The sequence below is a fragment of the Eptatretus burgeri genome, chromosome 12 (genome assembly GCF_056783735.1).
Source record: "Eptatretus burgeri isolate ZD-2024b chromosome 12, Ebu_testis_v1, whole genome shotgun sequence".
NCBI lineage: Eukaryota > Metazoa > Chordata > Myxini > Myxiniformes > Myxinidae > Eptatretus > Eptatretus burgeri.
In genome coordinates, this window is record NC_140972.1 from 72,287,811 (window position 1) to 72,300,155 (window position 12,345).

The 12,345-nt window shown below is 41.7% G+C and overlaps 1 protein-coding gene across 7 annotated transcripts in view; it reads right to left on the minus strand.

Moving 5' to 3' along the window:
* The window catches only part of KNDC1 (kinase non-catalytic C-lobe domain containing 1), a 178,206-nt gene that overhangs the window by 49,152 nt on the left and 116,709 nt on the right, over positions 1 to 12,345 (minus strand). For all 7 annotated transcript variants that reach the window (XM_085848504.1, XM_085848506.1, XM_085848505.1 and 4 more), the window contains 2 exons: positions 10,235 to 10,335; positions 2,279 to 2,463 (listed from right to left, as the gene is read on the minus strand). In XM_085848504.1, the coding sequence (XP_085704630.1) occupies positions 2,279 to 2,463; positions 10,235 to 10,335 (286 nt within the window). The remainder of the gene's footprint in view (positions 1 to 2,278; positions 2,464 to 10,234; positions 10,336 to 12,345) is intronic.

The window sequence follows — 12,345 nt, forward strand, 5'->3', positions numbered from 1 at the left end:
ACTTTATGAAATAAAAGTAAATCCACAAGTCTGGGAGTTATGGTTTTTAACAACTGTGCTGTGATGGTGGTGATGCTCTTGGCCCTGTCATTTTTGATGAGCTTTATACGAGTAATCAAAATAATATTAATGATAATAATAATTATTATTATTATTATTATAACGGTTGCCCTCCATAGTCGAAAATGGCTGCTCATACGAAACATGTCAACTATCTGATGAACTTTTTTTCATAGTGCTGAAGCTGCTGCCCAGACAGCAACCACAGCATTTGGTTTCACCTGGAATCAGGGAGTGTCAAACAAGATCAGACTACTTGCTCCAGGCAGTTATGGCGGGAATTTGTAATTTGTTCAGGGTGATGGTGACAAATCGCTTACTGTTCACAAAAGTCACCGTGAGATCTATATCATCCACCAACGATCAGTGCTGGCAGACAGATCCTCTGGATTAACGTCCTTTTGAGGGCCGATGCAATGTGAAACACCAGCGTGACAGTTTACAGCTGGGTCGAGATTCAAACTCAGATTAGACAGCGATGAGTGCACATGCCTCAAAGCTATCCTGCCAGCCTTTTCCTTTATAGTGTAATTTTGATACATTTCATGAACACATATAACTGTCAAGGAAAAGTAGAGATAGTAGGAAATGGTAACAAGGAAGAATATTGACAACAGTGTAAAAATATGTGAAACAACAAGGACGAACATCCTTTAACTTGTGGGGATTCATTTATCTGAGGGGTAATGACCAACCACTTCCTGTTCTCTTTCTACAAACCGACATTCCCAAAATAATGAAAAACCCTGAATTGAATGCTTGTGTTAAAACCACCATATTTGGTCTGCTCGCTCAGTGGTCTACTCTGCAATGTCAGACAATATGTAAAATACGACACTACGAATGTGCGACTGTAACAAGGTTTTCCAAAAAATATTCTCAACATTTATTTGGGGAAACCAAAGAGATTTTCTCATTGGATCTTATGAGAAACACACAGGAGATATTTTTTGTTAAGATCTCAAAAAACTGAGTGTTTGATGGGTTATAGATTTAACAAGGTACATAATAAAGTTTATTGATGTGTTGACATGTTATTACGTTGATATAATCATACAATGTATCGTTTGAGAAGTATCTGTTTGTTTATGTGTCTGTTTGTTTGACTTCTATGCATTCCAAGACCGCTGAACAGGCACAGGATGGTTTTATGAGACAAAACATTCCATAGCCACCGGGATTCAGGATACGGGGAGGAGGGCGGGAGGGGGGGGGTGCAGATTCTCTACGAAACTAGCGCTGCTCCCCGTGGGGGTGTTTGCATGTTTGTTTGACTTCTATGTACTTTTGAACTGCTGGATGGAATGAGTTTAAAGCTGGTGGGTGTACTCACAGGATGTACAAGTCAGTTGTTTGTGGTTTAAAAAAAAAAATTATATTATTGGGGGTTCAATGTGGAGGGAGTTCTCTCTGTGTAAATGTGCATCATCGTGCCACCTTATGGAAGCCAAAATAAAATACGTTATAGTCATAACATCGTAAAAGTGGGGGAATGAACCCATCCATAAGGCCAGGTCCTTTGCTAGTCCTTTTCTTTTCCAAAGTGTAATTTCCTTCCAGATATCTTTAAAATTGAGTAAAGGGCTCAGAGAAACACTCCAGAATATAAGCCAAATGCAGGTAATCAACCTCCTGTTGCACCTGATATCAAAAATATTTCATCTCAGAGCAATCTGGCAGCATAACCTATCGGTATGTGCACTTGCCTCGAAGCTGTCTCGCCTGGGTTCGAATCTCGGCCCGACTACAAACTGCCATCCTGGTGTTTCGTGGGCAGGGCGAGGCATCATTGTGTGCACAGTCCTTATAAGGATGGGCTTAAACTGGACATCCCATCTGCCAACATTAGTTGGTGGATGTTAATGATCCCACAGTGTGCTTCAGGAAGAGTAGCTGAGCTATCGCTGGCAACCTGAAAGAAGTACAAATTCCTTTTCTAACGTGCAGGGCACTGCCTCAGCAGGACTGCGGCACCCCCACAAGAACCGATGCTTACCTGCAGCCATGTGCTGCATATGAACGATGACGACAATGAAGATGCTGATTTCAGATTAAAGCAAATAAAAGTTGTGCAAAATATAGTGGAAGATAAAAATTAGGATTATATATGCTTCAAAAACATCATGTTTTAGGAGTGTCAATATATGAATGATATGCTTGAAAGCTTGTGCAAACCTCACGTTTCATTAAACGTTTTTTGTAAAATGAATGGTCTAACCTGGAGTACAAGTATGCCATGAGTCCAAGTGGGGTCCCAGAAATTACGACATCAAGAGCTGATTCATCAAGACTGTTGTCCTGTAAAACGAGACCATATTCGTCGAGGCTGGAGTCAGGACATTGGGGTGGAAACAGTTTGGGAAGGATGTGCCTCTCCAGTCCATATGCATTCACCATCAAGAGCTGTAGAGGATTCAGACAGCTTGGTACATCAGCTTGAACAAGAAGAGGAATAAGCAAAACAATTGCCCATTAAGGATGGATTAAGAGGCAAAAGTACATTTTTGATGCAAAAAAATGGTGGAAATCTGCCAGTTAGTCACAGTAATATTGATATTACAATGAATAATAATTATTATTATTATCCCGCCCCCCGGAGGGAGGGAGCGGGATATTGTAATCGTCCGGTTTGTTTGTCTGTTTGTCTATCTGTCTGTTAGCAACTTTACGGCAAAAACGGCTTTAGCAAATACTATCAAATTTAATCCACAGGTGGGCAATGAACCTTGGACGACCCTTTTTTTTTTTGGGTCCAATTAACTTTTGGGTTAACTTTTGGACGACCATTAACTTTTGGGTCCAATTGGATCAAAGGTCAAGGTCAAGGTCACGAAAAGATCAAAATCATTTTTCCCTCATAACTTCGTCAAAAATGATCTGATTTACTTCAAACTAAGCTTATAGTGAACCTTATTCTATTTGTCACTTATGATCCTACCCATTCCTATAGTGAAAATGCATATTTGTGAAGATTGGTTGGGTCAGAAGTTTTGGGGGTCATGGTCATCAGTCAAAATTACAAATTTTCCATTAAAACTAAAACATGGTTACGAAAATATAACTTTACGGGAAAACGGCTGCTCAAACACTGTCAAATTGTATCCACAGGTGGGTAATGAACCTCGGACGACCCCATTAACTTCTGGGTCCAATTAGATCAAAGGTCAAGGTCAGGTCACGAAAAGGTCAAAATCGTTTTTCGCTCTTAACTTTGTCAAAAATGGTTTAATTGACTTCAAACTAAGACTAAAATATTCCTTATAATCAACATTCAGGTTAAGTATGTATCAAATTTAAATTTGATCCCCAAAATAACTTTATGCCTTAAATGTGCAGGTTGTTGTGCCTGGCACCACTTGTTAAAGTAGATTTTATATATACATATACATACACATACACACACACATACAGGTGTTGGTGCAGTGGTTAGGGCAGCGGCTTGGGACTCAAAAAGTCCTGAGTTAAAGCCCCGTTGGGCCACTGAATATATATATATATATATATATATATATATATATATATATATATATATATATATATATATATATATACATACACACATATATACATACTGCATATGTGTGTGTATATGTATACATATATATATTTATGAATATATATATATATATATATATATATATATATATATATATATATATATATATATATATATATATATATATATATATACCAAGTCGTATAACACCAGGAGGTTGACTCAGCCTGTCATCCTTCCGAAGTCGGCGAAATGAGTACCAGTGTACTGGGCCGGTGTATACCCCGGTTAAAATAGGTGGACCAGATCCCTGTGTTGTTAGAGGCGACCAGGGTTGCGTCAGGAAGGGCATCCGGTGTAAAACATGTGCCAAATCACGATGCGGATCATATGGATGATCCGCTGTGGCGACCCCTAACGGGGGCAGCCTAAAGAATAAGAAGAAGACATATATTATATATATATATATATATATGTATATATATATATATATATATATATATATATATATATATATATATATATATATATATATATATATATATATATATATATTGTCGCGGATTCCGCGCCCGCCGGCGTGCGAACGGCCACGTAACTCGAATCGCGGCACGTCGCCCACCGGACGGACAATCCAGTCGTGACCCTCTCGGACTAACGCCGGGAACCAGTCACGGGTGGACCTTTCGGTCTCACCGCGATCGAGCCAATCAGCCCCCGCGTGGGATAGGGTTGCTCGCCAAATTCGACCTACCTAAGTACCCACACGGAGGGTAGACCGGGCGATCGCACCTCGCCGCAGGTCGACTTCGGACACGGGCCACTTAAGCGACCCGTTCCGTACTATCGGGATAACCGAGCGGTGTTATTCGTCGACCTCGACGGTTCGATTAATTATCGGGCGTATTCAGCCCACTACCAACCCTTTACGTGAAGCAAGATGAGGATTCAATGAAGGAAATGACGAAGCGAAGCGGGAAACAGTTCAACACAAAGCACATTTATTCGCGATGAACGGAAAGCGCACATATACAATTCCACCAAAAGCACACAGAAAAGAAAAACACAATGCAATTTACACAAAAAGCAAATGCGACAATGCAGATCTAATACCGATTACACGAGCACACGGCAACACTTATACAATTTTACTTCACAGACGGCGCCGACAACACATACCCAAAACCAAGGAAAAGAATACCCTCAAGGATGAGGCGGGCCTGAGGCCGAGACCGGGTCGGGCCTACCCGTCTGGTGATGAGACGCGGAGCGGCGATGGTGCCTCAACTCCGCGGGCCTCGCGGGCAGTGTCTGGTAGGGGGTGGGAAAGGGGCCCCCTTGGTCGCACTATCTCAGCGCGGGGGGAAACAGGAGGGGGTTGCTGATGCTCGGGGTATAGAGGATTCCTACTCTGCCTCGAGTCCCGCGACGAGCGTCTCCACCTCGGCCAGGTCGCGCTGTCGGCCTCCCTGGGGTGCAGCTCCCTGCACGACGCGAGCACCCCCTCGTCTGCCCTCGCCGCCTCTCCACAGCTCCGTCCCCTCCGCTCCGACTCCAACGCACACGACGACGACCAGCTCCTTCTTGCCAACTCCACCAACTGCGAAGTCTTAACTCTCTGTACACTTGACTGACGAACGCGGTCGCTTTTATAAGCCCCGTGGCTTCGCTCTCTCAGCTTTGACCCCCTCCCTTCGACCTTTCACCTCGCTCCCCATTGTCCCAAGCAAAAGTGGGCGTGAATGCTTTTTGATCCATAAATTTGCATATATCGATCGCCCTCCAACGCCCTGGAGGCGGGGCCAAATCGCCCCTCGCTCACCGATTGGACGGCAAAAAGTGGGCGTGTGTCGTTTTTGATCCGTTTTTGAAGCACAAAATCCGTGATTTTGTACACGCTGTTCGGCGCGCGCCCTGCACGAGTCCAACACCGGTACCCACAAGCGGCGCAAGAACGGTGGCGATGCGACGGTTGCGAGGTGTGACGGGAAGGTCGTGGCGGTTGTGGTGAAGCGGCGTTGTGGTTGGTGGTTGATGTTGTGACTGGTGGTGGTAATCATGGCGATTGGTCCAAAATAAAGGTAGCAAAAGAAAAACGGCTATCCTGAAGAGTCGCAGCACGCATAAATGACATGTATTCCCACTAGACAACGGGTTTGGGCCTAACTACACATGTACTTACCGAGATACCTCACCTAAGGGACCTGAATGGTGGTTTGCGAATTTGGTAACCACAACAATATATATATATATATATATATATATATATATATATATATATATATATATATATATATATATATATATATATATATATATACATACATACATATATATACATGTGGAGTGTGACGGGCATTCCCCCGATCTCCATTAGGCATAGTCTTACACTAAAACGTCACCTCCAGTCGAGAGGCCTCGGTCTGGCGACTATCAAACAGACAAAAACATTACATGGTCAACATCAGTTAAACATCAAACGGAGCCGCCCATCCAGATATCGGGCTTGTTCACCCTCATCAGGATGGCACACCGATAAATATTGGTTCACAAAAAAAATAATTGGTTCACGAAAAAATATGTGACCACGATATTCGTTATTGTTGTGTGTCTGTCTTGTCTGTCTGTCTGTCTGTCCTGAGCATAGCTCCGTGGGTTTTGATCCGATCCTGATAAAATTTTGGTGGGAGGTATATATGATGATCCAGTTGTGTTTTCCTGAGAATGGGCGTGGTGCGCCCATTATGGGCGGAGCCATGCCCAATAAACATGTTTGTCGGGGGTCGCCGATTTCAATTTGCATCTTCTCCAAGGGGGTTTGTCGAATCTGACAGGGGTTTCAGTATTTGGTTAGCCCAATGGCACCTGCATAGCCCCACGGAGCTCGATTTTTCATTTTTGTCCCAAGGTCAAGGTCACAAGGTCGCGAACTTAGAAAATTTCGAATTTTGACATAAAAATCATACGACCACCCAAACTTTGAGAGCGAGGATGACAATATTTTTTATGCATAATCTTGAGGTCATTCCCCACCAAAAGTCTTAAAACCATTTTGCTCTATCTCGAACACCTTGCCCATGGCATCCCCTTTTTTTTTTTTTTTCCTGGTCAGGTTGTATATATATATATATATATATACAGTCAAATCAGGCTTATGTCAATGAAACAATGAAATTATCAAGACTTCATAATATAATGGGCGTAAGCCTGGAACTGGAACACACTTTTCTCCGTAGATATTCTGTTCCTACTTCTGAAATCTTCACATTATGTGTTCCATGTATTTATGCAGGTGATTGCAGATTCAAAAAAATCAAATATAGATAGAATTTTCAAAGAGGGAATCGATGACCTCACAATCAGCAGCGTTCGGTGGCAAACCGACGGCCGGGTCTCAGACGACGTGCTTTATTTAACTAAGTCCATGAGTTCAGGACGTTTTTTCAACTCAGCATTTATGACTTTTATCCTACCATGTTGTTAATCTGTTGATGGAGGTAATATAGAAACTATGAATATGTCAAATCATTCTTGTTACTCATCCGGCACAATGTGTCAAGGCCAACAATATAAAGCGGCCGGTCTCAAACGCTACCATGGGCACCCAGACACACCACCAATATAAACTGAGCTGTTGAATGTGGCACAAAACATCCAAGGAAACTACCATAACCGAGTACAGTATTGTCATCCGTCCTGTCCCCCATACCCGTTGGAGACGGGTATCTGTGAGTTAACACTAATAATGAATGCTTACACAATCTAGTGGTGGAACCTAAATAGATAGGCAAACACTTGCTAAGTCATAAGCAAACCTATGAATACATTTAATGGAAATGATGATTTCAACTTCTGAATAATATCAATACATCTTGAAAGTAGTTTCCTCAAATTAATTTGTATACATGTTCCACATCAGAATTACATCAATACACAAGCCTAAAAATGTCGTTGATTGCACATTCTCTATATTAACACGTCAAAGGAAATATGATCAGATTAAAAAAAAAAGTTATTATAAAGGAGCTATTGGTTTCTGTTTTTTCAATGATAACCTACTTGCACAAGTGTACTCGAAACATTATTATCAAGTTCAGAATCAACTATAATCCAGAGGGGCTGCTGATTTGTTTGTGAAAATAAAATGCTCGAGTCATCGGCAATTGCTGCCTTTGTATTCGTTCCACTTGGCACGGGCAGAGCGAGTGCCGCTTTATCATTACCTCTGCCTCCAAAGGTGGATGGGGATTACATGTTCACTCCTGTTTGTCTGTGAGCAGGATATCTCAAAAAGTTGTGGACGGATTCAGACAAAACTCGATGGACTGGTTGGGTGTGTGACGAGGACGAATTTATTTGATTTTCGTGAAGATCTGGATCCGGATCTGAGAATTTTAAAAGTGATTCTTCACAATTGAGAGAAAAGGCCAAAACTGATGTGTGTGTGTGTGTGTGTATATATATATATATATATATATATATATATATATATATATATATATATATATATATATATATATATATATATATATATAGATATATATATATATATATATATATATATATATATATACACACACATCACAATATTTCAAAAAGTTTTGGACAGGTTATGACAAAACTTGGTGGATGAGTTGGGTTGATAACAAGAACAAGCCAATTTGATTTTGGTTAAGGTCCAGATCCAGATCCAGCCTATTAGTGGGATACAAAACTTAAAATGTTCAGCCTGGCTTAAGGCCCGGTCACACCTTGACGTTTTAGCCAGCGATGGCAACGTGTTAAAATGTATGTAAAACGCTGGCTTACGTTGAACTTTTGATGTTTTTTTTTAAAGATTCGGACGTATTCATAGCGACTTGGTCTTATGTGTAACGCATTGGTAACTACACAGAACGTTTCGTTGTGTTATAGATAACTTGTACCAACGAATGCTGAACCTGTTGTCGGCCTACACAACCGATACCCAACGATAGTCTAACTCAGGCATAGCGCGTTGCACGCATCGCCGACGATGTCGTGACGTAGCCTATTAAAAGGCTGACGCACAACGATTCGAATCATAACTGCCGTAGAAATGGAAGGGTCAAAATCACGGTCACACCTTGGCGATCTTGCCAGCGTATGCCGACCTAAGAAAAATGTGTCTAAAACGTTGGGGGCACGTCGAATACGGCATGGGTAAGTTTGGTATACGTGAGTAGAACGCTAAATACGCTATCATAAGTCGTAGTAAGTAGAGTACGTCAAGAAATTTTGAACATGTTCAAAATTTTACGACGTACTCGGCGTATGACACACGTTCGCATGCGATGGGGATAAGTTTTACACACGATATGTTTTACACACAAACATAAAAATGGTGTTCATAAAAGGGGAACCCAACAGTGTTTTCGAGTTCCTTTTTGAGTTGATGTCCATGTCAGCAGTATCAGTATCAGTATTAGTATTAGTAGTAGTAGTAGTTTGTTCATGTTGGCAGTAGTAGGTGAGTGTGAGGGGGAGGGTGTGGGTTATGATGGATCCTCCTTGCGTCCGCGTGTCCACGGGTAGGTTCATAGGCTGCCACTCAACGATTTAAATGGCTGCATCTCCACTATTGAAAGTAGACGCTTGCGCTCAACAATTGGATTTTTTTTTACACTCAACAACTTTTAAACGGTACCACTCAGCTAGTTTCATTGTTTACAATGAACGATTTAAATTGCTGTCACTCGCCTTTGTTTTTTTGTTTGTTTTTTTGACGCTGGGGTTTGGAAATTTGAAGCGTTTCTTCTGAACGTGTTAAAACGCTCAAACTCGACTATTTTAAATAGACGCTGCCGATAGACAATTGGAATCATAGCCAAGCTAGACATCGAAGTGTGAACATCCTCGTCATGCCGAAGAAAAGTTTGAAGAATGCTGCAAATAAGTGTCCTGGCCGTGGCCGTGGACGCTGACGCAAGGACGATCCATTATACCGACGTCTTTCAGCCTATGAGTAACTTAAAAGTAACGTCTGTCGATGTGTGTCAACGATCGCGTAACGTGCCAACAACACGTTAATCATAGGTTAGAAATAAGTTTTGGGTACGCTAAACATTACCTCGGCGTGTCTCAACTTATGATTAACTTACAAGTAGCATGTGTTGACGTCTGTCAACGATCGCAGACCGTGCCTACAACTTGTGGCCAGCGTAGCGGAACGTGTGAGTCATACGCCGGCATACATCGTGAAATTTCAAGCATGAAAAAATTTGAGGACAACCAAAAAGTACAACGTTTAAAGCCAACGTACAACGACTTATGGCAACGTACTACGACGTATGTCAGCGTGCTCTTAATGTTATCAAAACTTACCCATAACGTATTCAACGTTTGCCAGCGTTTTAGAAAAAAAATTCAAAAATCGGCATACGTTGGCTAAAACGTCAAGGTGTGACCGGGCCTTTAGATATGCACTCTCCTGAGTGCCGTTCTAGTTCTCTAATGTAATTACAACCCTTTTGACCATCTCATGCTTCTTCCACAATCCATGTTGTTTGGCTCCGGTGGATTTTGTGTTTCATTTCTGCAGGAAACTACTCAGCCTGAGAAATTTTCAATGGTTAGGTTTTGGCCCTTTTTGGGTTTCACACAGCCTTGACAAAAGAAAAAAAACTTTTTTTAACAGTGGAAAAGGGGTGAATGACTGACCTCGAGGTAGATGTGTGCAGATTGCAGCAAGAGCAGTTTTGTTTTCATTTCATCCATTTGGGCTCCAAGTTTGGATAACAAGCTACGCTCACTCGCAGTTCCTAATGAACACAAAAATGGTTGTAACAAGCAATAGTGATAACCATACAAGTTGATCTGTTTAGCATTCCCAGCTGAGTTCAGACCCAGCTATAAACTGTCATCCTGGAGTTTCACTCGCATGCTGATTCATCATTGGGTGTGCCGCCCATCAGATGGATGGCTTGCAACACAGGTATCTCAGGTTCACATCCAACATATTATTTTAATTTGTCCATTGTCCTTGTAATTTATGTAAAAGTACACCAATGCCCTTGTCCTAAATGCAATGTATGTGCATGAATGGTTTTAACAATTATTGAATTGAACACTGATCACCTACAAACTTGTACAACGGTATTGAATACAAATGTTCTGTCATCAAATCATGACCACCAGTGTTTTGTTTGTCTTAAACATGTGTGTTTGTAACAAATTGATGTTTTGTGTATATGCTCTATAAACGAAGTTGACGCATGTTCTAATATTCTCTGCCCAACAGGATCGCACAGAGGTCGGTCACCTTAGTGCCCTCAAGTGTGGTTTTGATTCTTGGCCTGAATACAAAATGTCAGATAGCTGTTTGACAGTCCAAGCATTGTATCCATGAGTAAGCCGTTTCTCGAATAAACATTCAACTTCTTCTTTCATATGCAGCACAAAGCTTGGGGTAGCATCACTGGCTGAGGGCTCGGTTGTACCGCTGATGCAATGCCCTCTGGTTGGGGCAGGAATTTGGAATTTGTTCATGGTGCCGGTGATAGCTCGTCTGCTCTTCATGAAGGATACCTGGGATCTTTAAAGTCCACCAACTAATGCCGGCAAACAGGACGCCCACTTCATGTCCATCTGATGGGCGGCACACCCAGTGATGAATCATCCTGCGAGTGAAACACCAGGATGACAGTTTATAGCTGGGTCGGGATTTGAACCCAGGCGACATTTAACTGATGACCCATCTGCCGGCATTGGTTGCTTGTGGATGCTCAATAACCCTTGGTGGCTTTTGTAAAGAGTAGCCAAATTTCAATGTAGCCATCCATGGCCAAATTTCAAATTCCTGCACTAAAGTGCAAGAGGCACCGGATGAGCAGCACATCCGTGCTTCAGTCGTGATCAAACAAGCACGACGAAGGTGTAAATGAATAATGGTCAAATATACATTCACAATGCAAATTTATATTCTTATTTTAAGTGACTACAACTGAGTGGGGAACCTTGTACAGAAATGATATTAAGGACAAGGATGTGATGACAGTAAGAATATCACTGGAGAGATGTGTGATTGAAGAAACCTCACATCCAATTTATCATCATATGAGCTGTATCTACAAACATTACCTTCCAATATATGGGACTGTTGCTTGAATCAAGGGATTATTGGAAGGATTGGAATCAAGGATAATGGGCCAAAGAATCTTCACCTATATTAGTGTTTCCAAGTTTTCATAAATGTGTATTCATATTCACACAATCCCATTTTAATGAACCAATTTCAACGACATGATGAAAAGCGAAGTGTGGAATCTGGGATTAAAATAATCAAATTATTTTTACCCGTTAGTTAGGAGAAATTAACTCTCTATGACGGTGAAATGTGAACTGCAGATCGCGTCAGATAAGGTGAATGTAAAAGTTTATATTTTGGGTGTTGCACCTACCTGCCCGTAATGCAAGGGAGGCATCCATTGAATTAATTTTGGTTTGAGGGACCTCGGCGTAGGGGAGGAGGAATCCCAGCATAATGACTTTTAAAGAAAACGAACAATCCGGAGAACACATCTATCCATTATGATGAAAGTCTGGCAGGATAGCCTTGACGATTTGGTGTGCAAACTCGTCTCTGAGCTGTCTATCTTGGGATCAAATCTCAGCTTCGCTTTAAACTCTCCTCTTGGTGTTTCACAGGCATGGCGAGGCATCAATGTGTGTGCCGACCCTCGGATGGACGTTAAACGGGCGTCCCTTTGCTGACATTGGTTGGTGCACGGTAAAGATCCCACGGTGTTCTTTGCAAAGAGTAGTTGAGCTAT